We start from the raw sequence: 21134 nt of genomic DNA, 5'->3' as shown, positions 1-21134 counted from the left end.
TAAATCAAAATCTTCCATACTGTGTGGGTGAAAATATAAAATTATAGTTTTTTTGGAGATATGTGGCAAGTCTTCAAATTTTAAATGCTCCATCCCAGAAATATATCCAACATAACTTAAATTTACATAATCTACTCTAAATATGCAAAAAAAAAAAAAAAAACCCTCAAGTATGTAACTGTAAATATGTGTTAAAACACACATATGTGTGCACACATGGCAGGGAACAAAATGCAAAAGTTTGTCAATAAACAATTGATAAATAATATGTCTGTATAACAAGATTAAAATGCAGCCATTCAGAATATATCAACATGAAAAGATGATATATGAGCTATCACTGGGGGGGAAGGGGGATGTCAATTTGTAATATATTTATATGATATTTTCATAGAAATAAAAATATTGATTTGTGGGCATATATAAAGGTGTTATCTATACCCATAGAACAATGTCCGAACATTTTCACAAGAGATAGCAAACTGTTGTTCCTCTGGGGAAAGGAATGAGACATAAATAATAAATATTTTATATCAATATAAATTACTTCAGTAATTTTAAATAAATACACTGAAGTTAAAGGCAAAAGCCAAATCAAGTCAATACTCACAATTTATCATTTAAAATGGTAAAATAACATGTTTTAAGATCATGAGGTTTTTTGGAGTCTTTATATTTACTGCACCTAAATACATAAAACAAACTACAAAGCCACTAACTGTAGATTCTCCCTGGAATACTCATTTCTAATAGTTTTTAATTTGCAAAATTGGGATTTCTTTAAAAACTCTAATTATTATAGATCATTAAAACAAATCACTCGTTTTCAGCTCTCTGAACATGTACTACCCTATACTATAGGACTAAGGATGTTACAAAATTCCAAATACAAGCAACAAAATAAACATATAAATATCTCTGAGCAATCATAATTTAAGAATTACCTGAGTAATAGCAAAGAAAATACAAATCTCCACCAAAATTATGGCACAGCATTTTGAAATTATTTCATTTTGAGTGTTTTCAGACACTCTCAGAAAGCTGACACACAAATTATAATGTTAACTTTATTTAAGGCACCTTTTTCTGGAATTGTACATCTTCATTTTCTAGCGCGCAGTTGTCATCTTGAGAGTAATATGACGACGCTGAAGCTGAAGAACTCTCTTTACAACACACACGCCAGCTGGGAAGCCTGTAAAACACCCACCACCACCACCGACAAACAGAAAAGAGAAAGAAAAGAAGAAAAGTTGTTAAGTCAACGTATTTCTATATGGGCTAGAATTTGAGGCGACAGACAGATGGTTCCTATCCTAATACCTTTTAACAATTTAATGATGAAAATCAATATGCATAAGAAAAACATAAACATTATTATCAGCATTCCAAGTAAGACATTACGAATTCCATGAAGGTACAACAGGAAAGTCTTCACCAGAAGCAGTATCTGATCATTACAACACAAGAAACAGAGAAAGTTGTCAAATAGCTAACCTCCTCAGAAAGCAACAGTTCTTATAAATTCTAACAAATATTTAAGAACAGATAATCCTAAAGTTACCTCAACTGTTTAAAAGCCTAGAAGCTTCCAAATTATTTTTGCATAGAGAACCTAACAGTGATATCAAAAACTAACAGAAATAGCACACACATAAATGAATACTAGAGGTTAATAGTACTTATGAAATAACATGCAAAACTTATCAAGAAAACAATAAAAAAGTCTCTAGGAACATACCAAAGGAGAAATATACCACAATTATTATCAAGTAGAGTTCAGCTCTGACATTCAAAACCGTTCCAATATAATAAAATCAACTTGATTTGCTATGCAAAAATATCAAGGAAAAATATCTTATGATTATATCCACAGCTACTGAAAAACATCTGATAAACTTATATATCCATCAATGTTTCAAGAATCAATAATGAAACAGGAATAATTATATATTTAACATGGAAAATACATATGTAATACATAAAACTAGAAGTCAGTACTATACATAGTGAGGAAACCTAAAAGACACCTATATAGATCTGAAATAAGACAAGAATGTCCATTTTCATTAGCATTACAAAACACGAAGATAAAAGAGGCATAAAAATGGAAAAGACAGTAAAAGTATCTGCAGTTTCAAATAATGAGGGTATCTGCATTAATTGCAGATGAGTTTATATAAATGGAAAATTCAAAAGAATCACCTGTTAAAAGAAGTCCCAGACATAAAAATTATATTCCCAAGTATAAAATTAAGAGGCAAATCAACACTCTCAAATCATAACAAGTACTCATTTACAATAGAAACAATAAAGTGCCCAGATAGAAACTTGGCAAGAAATCCTCTAGTAAGTAGAAATGTTTGAAACTGCCAATATTTGACAATCCTTTTACTTGGAAAAAGTGTCAATTTCACAATTCAAAATAATAGGAGCAGTCTGAAAACCACATACTGAGGTGGTAAAAGGGAGACTTTTGTATAAAAAGCAAGCCAGAAATAGTCAAGAAATAGTCAAGAATATTCTGATATGAGGGGACTAGATCTATATGAAACTACAGTAATTACAGCAATATGATACTGAGATAACAGAGGCAAAGGAAACCCCCAGGGTGACTAGAAAGAGAATTCCCAGGAAGATAGCTGTAAACAAGGAATAGAAGGCAACCAGTCTAGGTTAGTTATCAGAGCACCCAAACACCACCAGAAGAAATGGAATGCCTAGGTTTAAAGACTTTGGAGATTTCTTAAACCTACTGCTTTCATTTTAGAAATTGTATTTCTATTTTTTCCTTGAAGGAAGGTTTTCAACTTGAATGTGTGGTGACAAGTTTTTCTTGTGGCAACCTACAATCTTTAATACTTCTAGGCATCCTGCCATTTTAAGGGTGTATGTTACAACTATGTGTTTCAAAAAATAACGGTTAAGTGTTAGGGTAAAAGAGAAGTCAGTTCATCCATACTAAAAAGAATAGGAGAGGGACTCAGGAAAATTTTTCTAAAGGATATAGCAACTGAAGAGGCAAGGAAGATTTCATTAAGAAAGTGGAAAACATTCTTTATTATGCCAAGGGAGATTTCATTACGGAAGAAAGCATTCTTTAATGTGAAAGTGACTGAAAGAAAACACCTTTTTAAAATGGTATCCAATGGCTTGCAATGACAGCTTCTTATATTTGTCTAGCACAGAATTACTGAACCAACTTTTTGTTTTTATCATACTGTCAAATAAATCTAGCAAAATAATGCAATAATGAATTCTAGAAAGACATTAATGTGCGATAAAGAATCTGCTAATATGCAAATGAGCCAAGCTTAATAATCGCAGAGGAGTCTGCAATTATTAAGCTTGACTAATAAAACTAAACTGGAGTCTGTCACTTTCAAATGAATTGTTTTCCTCTTGAGTTTTAATGAAGAAACTTTACAAGCATGTAAGATTACCCAGTAAGTACCAATTATTATGTTAGATACAGGGCCCTGTTAGGAAACATTAGGGATAATTTTCAACTCATTTAAAAATTTGAGTAAGTACATACAGTTTTAAGAAAATATGAAAACAACAAAGTAGCCATTTTAATTAACATAGAAACCAAACAAGATGGAAAGCATTATGTTATTAAGATAGCGATTTATTATATATGAGTAAAAAGAAGAAAGAATTACAAATATATATGCACCTAACAATGTAGAAAATACACTACAACCATGGGCAAAGCTACAGGTGGAAAGAGAATAATCAAAAATTATGGTGGCCTATTTTAAATTACCTCACAAAACAACAGATAAAGTGGACAAAATGATATTTATATGCCATGTAAGAAGCTCAATCAAAGATACAGAATTTTATACCAAATACAAATTAAAACATTCTTCTCGAGGACACGTGGAATATTTCCCAAATACCAATCACAAACCGAATCCTCAAAAGAAGCCTCAAATTCCAAAAACTCAAGCTCTAAAAGATTATATTCCCCAACCATGCTGCAACAAAATTTGAAATAACAAAAAGACAGCTAACAATATCCCAAGCCTAGAAGCAAGAAATGTGTAGCAAAATAATCCTTAGGTTAAGGAAACAACATTATGAAATAATCAGCAGAAGACTACCAATCAAAATTGGTGGGATGTAGATGAGACAATAGCAGGAAAATTATGCTTCTGAATACATGAAGACAAATGCTGAAAACAGAAGAGCTAATCATTCAACTCAAAAAGATAAAAGACAGTACAAATGCAAAGAAACAAGGAAGGATAGGACAGGCACTGCTAAAATAGAGAACAAAAACAGCAAAGAAAATTAAGAAAATCAAAAGTCGGTTCTTTGAAGAAAGTATTAGACAAACTTCTGGCAAAACCAATAAATGGAAGATAGTAATGGAAATTAACAAAATATGGAATAAAAAGATAAAATGACCACAGAGAAAACATTTTTAAAATCATAAAATATTATAAATTATATATAACAATATATGTGGCAACAGGAGAAATGGAAAGTTTCTAGAAAAACAGCAAAACTGCCATAAGGAATGGAAAAAACTGGTAACAGACTGATAACAAATAAACTTGAATAGATCTACGAACATCTCACACATAGGAGAAAATTCAAACCCGGTTTTTAAATTTTTTATTTGGAAATAGTTTCAAATTTCAGAAGAGTAGGCAGCATAGTACAAAAAAAAAAATCTACAAATGCCTTAGCTGTATCAACCCATTGTGAATATTTTACTTAATTTCTTCCATTATTTGTCATTTGCCCATGCTCACTCACTCATCCTCCCTCTCTCCCTCTGTTTCCTCTCTCCCAGTAATTTACCTCTAAAATACTGTGATATCTATTTCCACAGAATAGGGATATTCTCTTGAATAACTACAATACAGCTATCAACTTCAGTAAGTGTTACATTGACACAAAAATTTACTGTCCACATTGCAATTTTGTCAGTTAATCAAATAATGTCTTTTTTAGAATTCCTTTCTCCAATACGGAATTAAATCTATGACCATGTCCTGCATTTGTCATGTCTATTCAGTATCATTTAACCTGGAACAGTTCTGGAGCTTTATTTTATGCAGCACTAACATTTTTGAAGGCTACAGTCCCTTTTCTTTTTAAATAGTATAGTCCTTATGTGAGATTTGTCTGATGTATCATGATGACCAGATTCAGATTAGGTATTCTCAGTCAGAATCCTTTGTTGTGCCTTTCTCAGGATATTATAGTGATGTTGTGACTTTCTCAGGATATTGTATCGAGAAGCACATAATATCCACGTTTCAGCAGTTGCAATTCTACTTTTAGGTACTTCTCAACAGCAAAGAAAACTATGTCCACAAAAAGCCTTGTACAAGCATGTCCCTAGTAGTTTTTACTAGGGACTAGATAGCCAAAATCTGGAAGCAGCCCAGATAACCACTAACAGAAGAACAAACTGTAGTACATTCACACAGTGTACTACTACTCAGCAATAAAAAGGAACTAATTAATGACAAAGGAAACAAAATGGGTAAATATCAGACATTACATTGAGGAAAAAGAAGTCAAATACATGAGTAAATACTGTATAATTCCATTTAGATGAAGGTTCAGAATTGGCAAAATTAATCCATGGTGACAGAAATCAGATTACTACTTGCCTCTGGGGGATTCACCAGAAAGACATGAGAGAACTTTCTGGGGTGATGAGAATATTCTGTATCTTGAGAGGCTGTGAGTTACATACATGTATGCATGTGTCAAAACTGATCCAACTATACAGTTAAGGTCTATGCATTTTGCTGTACATTATTTATTTATTTTGAGACAGGGTCTCACTCTGTCACCCAGGCGGGGGTACAGTGGTGCCACCTCAGCTCACCGCGGCCTTCCCCTTCCCAGACTCAAGTGATCCTTCCACCTCAGCCTCCAGAGTAGCTGGGACTACAGGCAAGCACCAAAATGTCTGGCTAATTTTTGTATTTTTGGAAGAGATGGGGTTTTGCCACGTTGCCCAGGCTAGTCTCGAACTTCCGGGGTCAAGTGATCCACCTGCCTCGGCCTCCCAAAGTGCAAAGTGCCACTGTGCCTGGCCTATACAGGTTTTATTACCTGTTCAAGATCCTGCAACTAATAAGTGGGGATCTGGAGTTAAAACTTGGATCTTTTTGACTCTGAAGCACGGGCCTCTTAGCCACTACACTACAGGGCCTTCATCTTTATCATTTGTTGCCATTACGAAAATCATGAAGTAGTTAATCAGAACTTCTCCTTTGTGATAGTTGTTTTATTTTTGTATTATGCCGTAACTAGCCTTGACTAGTATCACCAATTCTTCAGTGAATGTAACAGTGTTATCTTCTTACCTTTCTTTTCATTTATCTGTTAGCTAGAAAATATTAAATATGAAATGTAGCAACATGGAAAAATCCAACACTTTAGAGAGAGATCTAAATTTGCAAGGTGAGTGATGGGCAACTTATGAGCTTCAGTTTCCTTATTTGTAAAAATTAGATTAATACTTTAATCCAAGAGTATGGACAAACTTAAGAGGAGCCCAGGAGTCGGAGACCAGCCTGGGCAACAAGGCAAAACCCCATCTCTACAAAACATACAAAAATTAGCCAGGCATGGTGGCGCACACCTCTGGTCCCAGCTACTCAGGAGCCTGAGGTGGAAGGAGAATCACCCGTGCCCAGGGAGGTCAAGGCTGCAGTGAGTGGTGATCATGCTGCTGTACTCCAGCCTGGGGGACAGAGTGAGAAAAAAAAAAAGCAAGTAAGCAAGCCTTTATGCCTCAACTCAATATCAAAATTGTAAAATGGACTTATTAGAAAGAACTGAAATAAATGTACATGCTATGCTTAGCCTGGCACAGAATATGTACTGAAATGTCAGTTATTATCAGTCACTACCTTTTCTATCTACTTTCACTTACCAAATTTACAGTAGTTTATACTTGTAATCTCAACTTCTTCACCTTCTACTTAGTCCTCAGCCTGCTGAAATCTAGTTTCTGCCCTCACTGTACCACTGAGACTAGTATGGTGTGGCAGAAGTTAGCTTTTTTTGATTCCCCGGCTGCATGTGGTACCTCTGACTGCTGTTTTAACTTAAACCATCTCCTTTTTGACTTGTCAAATTACACACTTCTGCTTCTCATCTCACGCTGACTCCTGTTTCTGAGTCTCCTTTGATATGCCGCTTCTGTTCACTATTTAAATTCTGATGCTCCAAGGGTCTGGTTCTGAATCTTCCCTTTATATTCTACATAGGAGACTTACCTACTCTCATGGTTTTTAGTTGACGGCTACTGAAACTTTTATCTTCAGCCCTTATCTTTTCCTAACTGGCACATTCCTTAAAACCCTTCTGTGATACCCTACATTAATGTTGATGATAAATAAAGATCATTTAAAAGTTGCATCTCTCTTCCTTCATATTCCAAGATATCTCAAAAACATCTAAATCCAAAATTGAACACATTAGCTTCCTTTTCCAAATCTCTTCCTCTCATATCCTTGATCCCACCATCTGGTACTGCTATCTACCCAGTCCTCAAACTAGAAACCTGAAAAACACCTGTGACTATTCCTTTGCCTTCACCCTCCCTTGACCATCTCGTTTATTCTACTCTAAATTTCTTTAAATCATTTCTCAATCTCCATTCTGACTGCCTTAACTCAAGCCCTTATCTCTTACCTAGAGCAAACTCCTAACAGATCTCCCTAATTCCTAACTTGCTACGTCTGCGAATCAATCATTCACACCTCTGCCAAAAATCTAACAGTAAATTATCACACTACCATTCCCCTGCTTAAGACCTTTTATAGATTCCATTAACTACATGACAAAACTCAAGCTCCTCTCCACATGCTATTTAAAAATCTCTAACAATTCTACTAACGTCTTCAGCTTCATACTTCCTGCCACTCTCCCTGCCTTTCACTTTATGCTTCAGTGATACAGAACTACCTGTAATAGTTCCTTGAACATAGAGTGCGCTGTCTCATGTCTCTGGCTCATGCTGTTCCCTCTTTCAAGAATGTTCTGTACCTACTCCCACTCCCACTATCTAAAACCTAACAAAATACCTATAATTCTCTCTTGGGGCAAGAAACTAGTAAGGGTCTAAAACATTTTCCTGATTTCCACAATCTGGGGTTGGTGGGCGGTCCCTCTCTAAATTCTCACAGTCTTTTGGCTATCTCTACCTGAGCACATACACATTGAAATGAAATTAACTGTTTATTTTTGTTTCTCACATAAGACTAAGCAACTCCAAGGCAGAGAATACACTGCCCTCTTGCCAGCATGATGATCTGTTGAGCTCCTACTTTGACTATGAATTGGAAAAGCTTTTCACAGCTTTAAAAGAAGAATGAGAAAAGACTTTGTGGTAAAAGAAATAACTAAACTAGGCAATAAAGAACTGCTTCTTAAACATAAATTCAAAACTAATCCCTTGTACAGAAATACAGTGCCAGCCACTCAATTAGGGCAGTATGGTTAAAGTTAACAGTGAACATTATAGTTTTTGAGTATTACTTCCTGGATACCTGAAAAAAATTACAAAAATCCTGTAAAGTATTGAGAAACTTGTGGGAAATGGGTGAATAATATGGAAGCCACTTTGGTCAAACACTGGTAATAAAACAAGACCAAAAGATCACCAGGCCTCTAGTGCCTTTGCTTAAGCAACCTAATTTCTCTCCATCATGTTTTATTAAAAGACAGATATTCTTCTAAACCACGTTATCAGCCTGGAGCTCTTTTAAGGTTGCTTCTCTTCTGCTTGGTCTATCTGCTAATAGGTAAGAGCACACTGGACCTCTTTCTCCTTGCAGTTTTTATTCTATTTGGCTGCTTCAACAGTCTTTAGTCAAACCACATGCAACTGTACAGCTTAGCTGAAGAAAGTTCTATGTTCTAGTGCCTGTTTCTAATTAAACCTTTGCATTTCAGTAGTTCTGACTTTTAATCTTCACTCTGATGTAGGATTGAGTCTTAAATTCTCTTAGCTTAATATTCCACATATCAAATTCTATTAGAAAATTGTTTCACTAAATTGGCCTATAATTTCATTGATCCAACACAGAGAAGCACTTAGTAAACAACGTGATATGTTCTGTTTTTATATCTTAACCTACCATTAGAAATTCAATCAATACAATTTGTCCTCTAAGATGCTGGAAATAATCATACCCTATACTTGATAATAATATATTTTCAGAAATTGGGTATGGTATATTTAGCCTCTAAAACACAAGTGACAGTACTTTTGTTACCTTAATTTTCAATTAGAAACTACATAGTTCTCAAATAAATTACTACCAGGCCAACAGATCAGCCATGCTAAAACAAAGTCTCTATTAGGAAAAGTAGAAAATAAAGCTACAACAGTTGGTGTGGGTCAGACTGCAGGCATTTAAAAATTATCAAGGTTTAAAGTTTTATCCTTCAAAGAGCCTTTGAAAGATATTTCATCAGAGGACTGACATAATCAAAGTTGCATGTAAGATAAATCCAGTGGCACTGTGTAAAATAGGTTGTAGCAAACAAGTACGAAGCTACTCTACATGTTAACTTTTTTTTTAAGTACTCTTCTACCTCCGCTTGCTGCCAAACAAATGTGTGGAATTCATGCCTACGAGCTCTCCAAATACCTTCTATTCTCCACTCCCAAAAGCTATCAATCACTTCCCTCTTTTGAAAACAAGGTCTGTTTCTCAGTTTTCAAGCTCTTCAACCTTATCTAAGACATTTTATATTGTTGACCACTCAAATGACTTACTTAAATCTTTTTCCATCTATCTTTACCAGTTTCCTCCTTCCTTTCAGAGCTTTACTATGCTTGGCACCTTTCTTTATTCTGTTTCAAAAGTCCAATGATCTCTTTCAAAAATGATTCCCTCTATGACAGTGGTCACCAATCTTTTGGCACCAGAGACCAGTTTCATGGAAGACAACTTTGCCATGAATGGGGTGGGCGGGGGCGCATTACATTCTCATAAGGAGCACACAGAACCTAGCATGTGCGGTTCACGGTAGGTTTCGTGCTCCTATGAGAATCTAGTTCTGCTGCTAATCTGACAGGAGGTGGAGCTCCGGCAGTAATGCTCACTCACCTGCTGTTCACCTCCTGTTGCGTGGTCAGGGTCCTAACAGACCACGGACTAGCACCAGTCCCCAGCCCAGCGTTTGGGGATCTCTGCTTTATGAGGACAATGCCAAGCCAAATTTTCTTTTCCTTTTTTTTTTTTTTTTTGATATGGAGTTTTGCTCTTGTTGACCAGGCTGGAGTGCAATGGCACAATCCTGACTCACCGCAACCTCCGCCTCCCAGGTTCAAGTGATTCTCCTGCCTCAGTCTCCCAAGTAGCTGGGATTACAGGCATGTGCCACCATGCCCGGCTAATTTTCTACTTTTTTAGTAGAGACGGGGTTTCTCCATGTTGGTCAGGCTGGTCTCGAACTCCTGACCTCAGGTGATCACCTGCCTTGGCTTCCCAAAGTGCTGGGCCTCCCAAAGTGCTGGGATTATAGGCATGAGCCACTGCGCCTGGGACTCCAGGCCAAATTTTATCTGCATTCAAGTCTGCATTTTTAAGTGCCCATAAAATGTCTCTACTTGGATATTCCATTCACCTCCAACTAACAGCTCCTTCCCCTTCCAAGCCCTTTGCCAACTCTTCCACTTCTTTTTGACCACCACCAATTCTTCTAGTTGCCCAAGTTAAAACAAACAAGCAAACAAACAAAAAAAAAAAAACAAAAAACGCTTAACATTTCTTTTCTCACTGAACTTTATTTCACAGATTCATAATTTTAGGCCCTAGAATGTATTCTCTCAGAGACAGTGTGCTCTAAGAAAGCCGCTACTTTTGTTTTGTCCACCAGAATCCTGTATAGGATATAGCACACAGAAACCTAAGTAAATATCTCTTTGCATGGAGATGGGTAACAGAAAGGGGATGTTGAACAGAGTTTGGTTAGAGGCAAACTAAAATTCAGTTATTTAGAATCCTAGCCTAATGCTGTTATCTGCTGCACTGCACTGCCAGCTTGCCAACCTTTCATAAAAACAAATCAGTTACGTCCTCAAAAATCTCTATTTATTGTACCCTCTTCTTTGTTTCTACTGCCAAGATTAAGTTGTTCTTATGACAAGCCTCAATTACTCCAAGGGCTTTTTAGGATCCAGGATTTGAAGACACCATTATCTGAGAATGCTCAAGTCTCTTATATAAAATGGCATTTGCATATCACCTATGCATATCCTCCCATATAAATATCTAGAGGTGATTTAAAATATCTAGAGGTGATTTAAAACATCTATGCATATTCTCCCATATAAATATCTAGAGGTGATTTAAAACCTAATGCTATGTAAATGCTATGTAAATAGCTGTTACACAACATTGTTTTATTTGTATTTTATTGTTGTATTGTTATTTTTTATTTTTTTAAATATATTTTCAACCTGAGGTTGGTTGAATCTGTGGACGTGGAAAGTCAGTTGTACTCATCCCTCTAAGTCTCTTTCCTCTAAAAAAAAAAAAATCTAGCACAATTATGTCAAAATAATGTTCTCACAACACCACTTTTCTTGCTGAATCTTTATTATCTAATTCTTTGGACTGGCTTGCAAAATCTACCAAAATCTCTGAAATCTATCTCTTTCTCCTCAAGCTTGTCTGTTTACTACCACTCCTACCCATATCAACTAGATTATCTCTTTTATTCATAACTCTCTCTCTCCTTAACAATTAAGTGCCATCTACCCACTGCAAGCAGGCATACAGACATACACATGCACACATAAAGAAATAGCCATTTATTCATATTATCAACACCAGTACATCTTGTTTCAGCTCATGAAGCTCCTGTTTGCACAGAAGCAGTTTATAAACCACACATTTCCCTTGAACCCAAGTCAAGCCTTCCTTGAGAACTCTAGCCCTCATTTTCTCCTAAGCACTTACTATGCAATTCAGTTTTCTGTGTTGTTTACTAACATTCAAACCAGATATCTTAGAATGTTAGATATACAAAAAATAAACTGAGTTAATCTAATACAGTAATACAGACTTGAATGCATAAGAGTATCCCAAACTTACTAACAAAATCTACAAGGTAAGAATCCTAGGTATGTGTATTTCTTTTAAAAGTTTCATGAACAATTCCAATGTCCACTCCTTCCTAGGCCAATCCAGGCACCCACATTTTCAGATGAAAAAAGCTGACACTTTGCCAGATAAAATTATTAACTAGAAAAAGTGAAGAAACTTGCCCAAGACCATCTACCAGCCAACTGGCAGCACAGCATACTGGTTAAGAGAACACAGGCTTAGAACCTGGCCTTCTTAGCTTCTGGCTCTGTTGCTTCCTGGCTGTGAGAACTTGGGCAAGCTGGTTAACTTCTTCGTGCCCACCTTTCTTCATCTTTAAAATGGAGTGTCTGCCTTAAAACATTGATACAGAGAATAAAATAATTTAATGTATATTACCTTGAATAGTATTTAGTACTTAGAAGAGAAATAATCACTCAATAAATGTTCGTATTAATAATGCAAAGGAAGGACTACAACCAAGCTCTGACATAGTTTTACACCTTATGCACTACACCACTATCTGTACTGTAACAAGCAGCTTATATACAGAGCTCAAGTCTCACAATTCTTCTGTATCCTTCACCACACCAAATACATTGTGGATAATCAAATAATATTTTAAGTGGATTTATAAATTCCCATTTTTAACTCTGAAACCTAGGCCATCTTACTTCTACTCAACAAATTACCAAAGTATCTAGAGTCAATGAATACCTTATATAGTAGTGCTTACTATGAGTGAGGCATTGTTCTTAGGCTTTACATGTTTTTTCCCCAGTAGATTACAAACGCTACATAATACAAAATTAGCTTAGTACCTACGAACCGTATTAATGTTACAGAATACTTTCTAATAAAGCTAGGTGTCACTTTCATGTAAAATGTAAAATAATTTTAACTAGCAATTAATTACAAAGTCCTAAATAAAACCAAATCTTCAAAAAAAAACTTGCATTAAACAAATTTATCCCAAAGGATTAACACTCTTATACTGCAAATATTCAAAGCAATTTCCTATTCCCTTGTGACACGTACAATCTGACTTGTGAAATTAGTCTAAAATATGGCCTTGAAAAAGCAGGTAACATAAAACTGGTGCTAAAGTATAATCCAAAACACGTAGATAAGTTTCAAGTAAAGAGATTTTGTCTCTTTCTAGTTATGTATAAACTACTAAACAAAAGCATCACGTGTTTCTATTTGAAGATGACTTGAGAATAATAAAGCACTTAAATTTTTTAAGTTTCCCTTTCATTATAAGCATAACAATATTAGTTATACATATTGATTCATTTATCCATTCAGACTGTTGAGAAAAGTGAAACAATAATCTACAAGTTCATGAACAAACAAAAAAAGAAATAACCAAAGCTCAAAAGAGCTGATACCTTTTATTTTTTCCATTGCCTGTCAACCCTACTACCTGCTTCCACTCCAGTATATCCTCAAATGTTTAATAACATAAAGGACCAACATGAAACACGTTATTTGCCATCTTTTACTGGACACAGTGTTCAGGTGTTATGCAAAGATGTCACACACCTTCTTTCACAGACCTTTTCCTATTAAGGCAAGTTGGCTTCATCTAACTTGTCTGAATGGAATCTGACACTATATGACCCAACACCTCTTATAAATATAAATACCAAGTGCTTTCTTTGGAATATATATCCCAGAGCAAAGATAAACTTTTTTTCCTCAGTCTTTCACATTAAGTTCCACTAAAAAAATCATTTTTGTAAAGGTCATCTTTCATTGGTTTATTCAGGGAAAGAAAAAATAAGGCATCGAATGATTTGGAGAAATGGGATTATTTTATTATTTTATTTATTTCAAATATTATTCAGAGAAGAAATATATTCAGAACCTTTAAAGTTAAGAGACAGAAGCAGAAACAAGCAAAAAATTCCTCCAGATTTTCTGGGGAATTTTCAATATATTTTATCTATATGTTTCCAATATGCTCTATTCATCACCTCAAAAAATAAAAAAAACAGCTTATATATTATTGTAGTTTTTAAATTTTTTTCTGCTCACTTATGCATATTAATAGACCAGCAATTATGAGAGAAAAAGCAAAAGGGTACAGAAATATAATCACAAACCAGGAAATAAACCTCTTAAATTAATAAAACTGGTCTGACACACTCAGAAAAATTACTACTAAGGTCAAAAATGCCAGCATCTTGATTTAGATATCAACTCTCTTCTAGTGGGACCATGACTTAGGACCTCCTGCCTCCAAAGTATGTCCCCTACATTCCACTTTATCCTCCACATCGATCTAATTAAAAGATCCACGTGACATCATGCTCCTGTTCTCCAGTTTAAACTACTTAACTTGCTCAGCCTCTGTCAGGTGGTTAGAATCAGAATTCATCTGCATGATAATCAAATCCCTTCAAAACCTAGCTCTAGCTTCTCTTCCCATCCCTCCTCACATACACTCACGCTCTAGATAACTGGGTTAAGAGTGTTCTCTCTGCCTACAACAAAATTCTCTCATCGTGAACTATCCATCCTGCAGACCATTTTATGGATGAGAGTTGAGGTTCACAGAAGTAACCTGTCCAAAGACATACAGTTAGTGACAGAACCATAAGTAGGATATGAATTCTTCCTTTGCTATTCCTAAAGACCTTTGTAAGTACCTGTTACATTTGTCAAATGTGTAAGTCTTGTTTAAATGTCAAGCTCTTCTCGAAAGTCTAAATACAAGCTTCTCCAAGATGATCCTTTGGGGTGAAGGAAGAACAGATTTGTTTAGTTTAAAAAAAATAAGTTTTACTAAGATTAATGTAAGGATTCATACTTGGTCTGAAGGGTCAGATGGTCACACATCAAGAACAGCAAGGACTATTGGCAGAAACCCAGGGAAAGAGTGGAAGTCTCACAAACAATGGGTTTTACTTACAGCACACCATGATTCACTGTGGTTTCTGTTTGCCCAGTTAGGTAGACTTAGGAATTATTCAGTTTTAACTGAACTGACCCTCACAACATCGGGAAGCAGTTTTTTAAAAAAGTCCTGCAAAGAATTTAATAATGCAAGCACAGCCAACAAGAAAATGACAGGGCTGACTCCTAAGTAGTTGAAACTATTCCTCTTCTATACTACGATGTCAAATAATCTAGTAGGTCAATCACATAGCTCTCATTAAAAATTATTATTTTAATGAGAACAAAAGGCACCATTAACGGAATTTTTTTGTTCTCATTTTCCTTAAATATCTAACTTGTATTAATTTATTACATATACTAATATACTATTATTATATTGGCACATGTATATAACTTGTAAACAATTAAGGGGCATGCACAAGGTTTTACTAATTAGGGGACACACTCAGAATATCCACTAATTGTGGTTTTTTTTCCTCTTGAAGGTAATGCAGCTTTCCCAGTTTGCCCACGACTGAGGGAGTATGGTATAGGGTATAGGCTGAATAATGTGCTCCCCTCAAAGATGTCTGCATCCTAATCCCTAAATATGTTACCTTACATAGTAAAAGAGACTTCGAAGATGTGATTAAATTAAGGATTATGAGATAGGGAGATTATCCTGGAATGTCTGGGTGGACCCAGTGTAATCACAATAGTCCTTATAAGAGCGAGAGGCAGGAGGACCAGTCATTAGTAGACATAAGGAATGAAAAAAAAGGTTGGAGTGCTGATGTGAGGAAGGGGCCACAGAATACAGGTGGCCTCTAGAGAAATATTCTCCCCTCAGAGCTTCCAAAATGAACCAGCCCAGTTGACATCTTAATTTTATTTAGCCCTGTGAGACATATCTTGGACTTCTCATCCACAGAATTGTAAGGTAATAAATGTTAGTTGATTTAAGCCACTAAATTTGTGTCAATTTGTTACAGCAGGCATAGGAAACTAATGCAGGGAATTCCTAGGTTATGCGACTTCCAGTGTTAAAACCAAGACAAGCTGGTGACCCTCTATCTTAGATTTTCGGTGCTCATAAAAACATCTGGCACAGTAAGTATGAGAAAAAAAATGTGGTTGAATAATGTTATGATGAAATATTTACATAATACACGGTTACTGTGTTACAAAGATCTCTCATTTATATTATTTCATCGTCCTAACAACCCTGTGAAGTATGAGTGGATCAATTTCCCCATTCTGAGGATATAACAACTAAGGTTCAAGGAAGTTAAATAACAGGTCAAAGAACACATATCTAGTAAATGATGGAGCCACACATATAAAATACAGGCCTTCTGACCTACAAAGGACTATGGTACTCAGGAGCCTGTGCTGCCTAAGTTCAAATTTAAGCTCCAAAACTTAACAGCTGCTTAAACTTAGCCAAGTTACTTAACCTCTATACTTCCTCACATGTAAAATGCAAAAGGAAGTTAATAATAATACCTATCTTACAGGGCTCTTATAAAGATTAAAGGTGCTATTGTCAGATAAACATCATGTGCCTGACACATAGATATCTGTCAGTAAATATTAGCTATCATTGCTCTGTGCTGCAGCTATAGCGCATTTATGCCTAGAATACTCTATTCTACTTGATCAAAAATCATAAAGTATGCAACAGGAAAAAACAGCAAAAGAAATGAGTAATGACATAGATGAAATAGTTTTTCTGTGAACATAATCTAAGGTTAGTACTCTAGCCTGGAAGAAAAGCAGAGGGGAGACATAATCAAGATTATGAAATTATGATAGTAAACTTACCAGTAATATTGGTAGCATTAGAGGGGAAACCTTAGAAACTAGAATACTGTAGAATAGACATACAGCACTCAAAATCTACAAAACAAATGGATCACAAAATTTTGAGACAATTTGTGAATAACAAAAGAGACAAAAGTGGCTACTAAAAGGCACTCATCAACTCTTGCAAACGTTTTATCTAACCCTAGGACTTGTTGGTAGCCCTTTCTGTTAAAGGGAATGGGGCTGTTGGGAAAAGAAATACCATACTAGATTGCAGCAAAAGTTAGAAATCCATTAAGTGCCATTAATTTCAACTTGGCAAGAAAGCAGAGTCTTCAAAGAAAAAACGCACCCTTTGCCAATCATCACCACATACCACTCCTCTTCCCCAATCTCATTCATCATCACCCTTCAAAAAAAAACCTTTAAGCCTTAATGTCCTATTTTAGTGCCTTTTAATCGTTTTGCTAAAGAATAATTAAAATGTCTAAATTTGGCGGTCTAAACAAATCTCAAAATAAACTAACCCAATAGTTTCCTAAGCTAAAGTTTCTTAACATGTTCACATTCTTTTCTTAAACTCTCCACATACCATTTTCCTCACTAGGAGTTAAAAAACTTTACAGAAGTTTATTACTACTTTCAATACCGGGCCAACCTATTTTTTCCCTAACAGGGAAATTCATTAGCTCTTCATTAGAGCTAATGATTGAAGGTGAGAAAACATATTGATGGTTAGCTTAATCAAAAGATAGCCAGAAATTCCCAAAAGAAATAGAAGCAGAATTAACTTAAATTTACAAATGATTGTAAGAATCACATTCTATTGCTTGATTTCGTTTACACCATCCAACTTAAAAAAAAAAAAAGTCAGAGATACTGGTGTGTTTTTAAACTTGAATGAAAGTGTTAACCTTTTCCTTATTTGCCATTTCAGAAAGTTTTGATGAATAAAAACATGGCTTAAAGATGGGCAAGACCAAGAAAAAAGAGGAAAGAAAATATAGTCTACGAGTATAACTAGGCAGCCCCAGAAAGAGATGAAAATGAATACAAGCTTCAGTATCTACAAATTTAAATTTAAAATGAGGTAAGTGGATTTATCTCTTACAGGCACTTCTCCGTTCCCAACACAGTAAGTAGAAAGGGGAGGATTTTATTAAAAACGGGAGGTGGATATTAAAAGGATTTAGAATGAAAGGTAAGAAGTCAATTTTTTTTGTTCTCAAAAACTTCTACCATCCTTCCAATCAAAACCCCTCAGCCAGGCTAGAGTTTTCTCTTCCCCTTGTTTATGTATTATTTTATGTGAGCAACAACTCTACACTTTCAGTGCCTCTGGAATCCATTAGGCATCCATAAAAATGAAAATAGTGTTGGTGCTCTGCAGAAATAAGCAAAACAGGAAACTTAATTTCTATTTTAATACAACAAACAGCAAATAGCCTTGACTGAAGAAAGATGTTTTCAGTCATCAATTGTTACACATCTTTGAAGAAATTCCCTGGGAGGAAAGAATGGCTTTTCCAAGTACGGTGAGAGCAGTCTTTCGACTTACAAGCTTTCTCTGCTCCTCAAAAAACTCCAGAAGTGCCTGGGATTAAACGGAAACTCCGTAAAACTTGGGGGGTGCTTTAGGGACAAAGCACTCTTCCCGCCTTCAAAATACAGTATTTACCTTCCCTCTACTAAGGGACATTACCAAAAACTACTATACACACTACATCTAAGACACCCTCTCCACCAAACCAACTGAAAAAATGCTTCATAACACACACACACACACACACACACTCCCCAGGTTTCCAAAACAGTGGCCCAAGTGTACTTGGGATCAAACACTGTGCGAGAAATGTCCAGGAGAACTACTGCTTACACATTACTCTTACCTTCATGATCAGTCAGTTTTGAAATCGCACGTCCGGAACGCATCACATCCGAGGTGCTTTATCCCCTTACCACACTAAGAACGCAAAGACCAGCGGCACATCGGAGCAACTTACTTACCATCGATCTGAATACCCAACCCCAAACCCTGCACCGTCTCCAAGGGGTAGAAGAACTGAGTACAAAGGCACTTGGTGGTTCCTTCTACCTCGGCACCTCTCTCTCTCCCACTGAGTCTCTGTAAATTCCAAAATACACCACGGAAATCTCCGCACAGAGCACTACCAGACCAGTTAGATGGAGAGTCGAGAAGTAATCGGTTTGTCCCTTCCAAGGGGGCCTTGGAAACCCGGACCCTAAAAGCCAAGATGACTTGGGGGTGTGACCTGGGCTGCTCCCTCCCCTTTACTCCCCTCACGGGACTCCCTTGTCGTCGCGGCTACTCACCAGACCAGAGAGCACAGAAAGAGGCAGGAGACCAGGGCCAAGGCCCGCCGGTGCTTCTTCATCTTCTCCTCCTTCTTCCCCCTGCCAGAAGGCGGCACATCCTCCCGGCAGCCGCCACCGCCGAGGCCAAGATGGAGGAGCCGGAGCAGGACCGCGAGGATGGAACCGATAATCCTAAAGGCTGTGGCGCTGGCTGAGAGGCTCCTCAGTGGCTCGCGTCCTGGCAGCCCTCTCCGAGGGCCCCACAGCCGCGCGGACAGGGGCGCTTCACAGGACTCCGGGGACCACAGCTGCCGCGGCCGCCGGCTCGTCCACGCCCGCCTCCTGAAGCCGCCGCCGCCGCCACTGCCACCCCATATCCTCCCCGCCCGCCCGGGGCCTTGCTCCGTGAGGCCAGCGACCAACGGCCGCCGCGTACTCGCCTCTCAACAGCCAATCGCCGGCGGGGCCGCGACACCTCACACACCGCTGAGCTGGAAAGCGACGCGTCACCCACGTCCCGCGGCGCCCGCACCCCCACCAGCCTCCGCACAGGCCACGCCCCCTCCGACGCCGCAGGCGGAGAAGCAGGAGGCAGGAGACCACAAAGCGCAGGAGCAGACGCTGTCGCTGCTCCGCCCGCCCCAGGTCCCGCCCACTTGCGGGCTAGCGTTCAAAAGAGCCCCGTGATCGTTCGCATTCCCCCTTACAGTGGCCCGCCTCTCGTCCCGTGCGCGCTGAGTCCGCGCAAGCGCCCTTGGGAATTGTAGTTTGCCTTCCAGAACCCGTTTTCTTCTTTCCCTGTCCCTCCTAGAATCCATGGTTTTGTTGGTGAAGTCTGTAGTTTCGCTGCTCACCACGAGACTGATCAGCTTTGGAAGTGTTGCACTCTTTTCCTCTTTTGAGCACAGTTCGTGGGATGGCCTAGAATGACTGGGGTGAGGGTTGTGAGGGAAGCTGTGCTAATAAAATTTAAAGACCCTTTCCCTGTATCAATGGACTGCCCCATTGAGCTAGATGTTGATTGGTAGATAGAAAGGGGCGTGCCAAGAATGCTCTCATCTGATTGGTTGTAGCGGAAAACCTTTCGCTTTTTCTTCTCTTCAACAAGAATTTCGCCGCTTGCCAACTCTCTTGAAGTGTGCTTTGTTGGTTTTCATTCTGTTGCTTTCGAACTTTGGGTTCTCTGCGATGGAGTCGGAAGGGAGGAGTTGTCCCCATTAGAGGAGCACCCACAGACGCTCCAAGTCCTGAGGTTCACCGAAAGTGGGGAAGGCAGTCTCTTACACTCACCTAAGAGCAAAAAGTGACCACTTTCAATACTAAGTAATGGGCAGCGTGCCCATTCCAAGTGTTCACGCCGCTGAGGGGGCGGAGGCTGCAATGGTCTGTGCCTTGGAACATGGCATAATGTTTAGTGTGAAAAATGTTTAAAGGAAGTGTTACTTATTGTTCATGTGGCCGTAGGGAAAAAAAACCCTCAGTAAAATGCCCACATAACGCCTAATTTTGAGCCGCGGAATTTCCTCATGAACCTTCTAAGTTGAATTGTATGTTAATTGTAGTCCCAAAGAACTGAATAATTTCACCCACTCTGTAATTTTTGGATATAAGTCAATTTGATGTTAGAGAAATTATACAAAGTGAAAATTTTGGTTTTGGAGTTCACCCTGAACTGCCTTTTCTGGCAGTAATTAGGTAACAGTTCCACTTATCTGCTGATGCTACTCTTAATATATGATAATAAGATCCTTTCATCTCTCACCTATTGCGGGAAGCAAATATTTACCTCACCCAAAAACAGTATCAAATGATTAATATGCAAGTTTAAAAGAAAGTAGGGGCAATGGAAGGGTAGGGATAAATTGACATTCTTTACCGTGTTGGACACCCTTTTCCTCTTATTCCAGGAACTTTTATTCAGGATAGGAAACAGCTGAGGTATCCCTCAGCTGATCCTCAGTACATCACAGCAGAAGAAGTTATATTCGAATACATGCTTGTCTCAAATCTAGGAAGTTATCAAGCTACGTCTCCTATCCCTCT

The 21134-nt window shown here is 37.5% G+C and overlaps 1 protein-coding gene across 1 annotated transcript in view; it reads right to left on the bottom strand.

Moving 5' to 3' along the window:
* The window catches only part of SUCO (SUN domain containing ossification factor), a 79556-nt gene extending 59488 nt beyond the window's left edge, over positions 1-20068 (bottom strand). Inside the window, exons 1-2 of the mRNA XM_017866867.1 lie at positions 19110-20068; positions 1081-1195 (exon numbers count right to left, since the gene is read on the bottom strand). Coding sequence (XP_017722356.1) covers positions 1081-1195; positions 19110-19171 — 177 coding nt within the window. The 5' untranslated portion in view covers positions 19172-20068. The remainder of the gene's footprint in view (positions 1-1080; positions 1196-19109) is intronic.
* Positions 20069-21134: the final 1066 nt, after the last annotated feature.

Source organism: Rhinopithecus bieti, unplaced genomic scaffold (assembly GCF_001698545.2).
Source record: "Rhinopithecus bieti isolate Rb0 unplaced genomic scaffold, ASM169854v2 scaffold_1853, whole genome shotgun sequence".
Classification (NCBI taxonomy): domain Eukaryota; kingdom Metazoa; phylum Chordata; class Mammalia; order Primates; family Cercopithecidae; genus Rhinopithecus; species Rhinopithecus bieti.
Note: the sequence above shows the minus strand (reverse complement) of the source record. Positions and strands in the feature narration are given on the sequence as shown.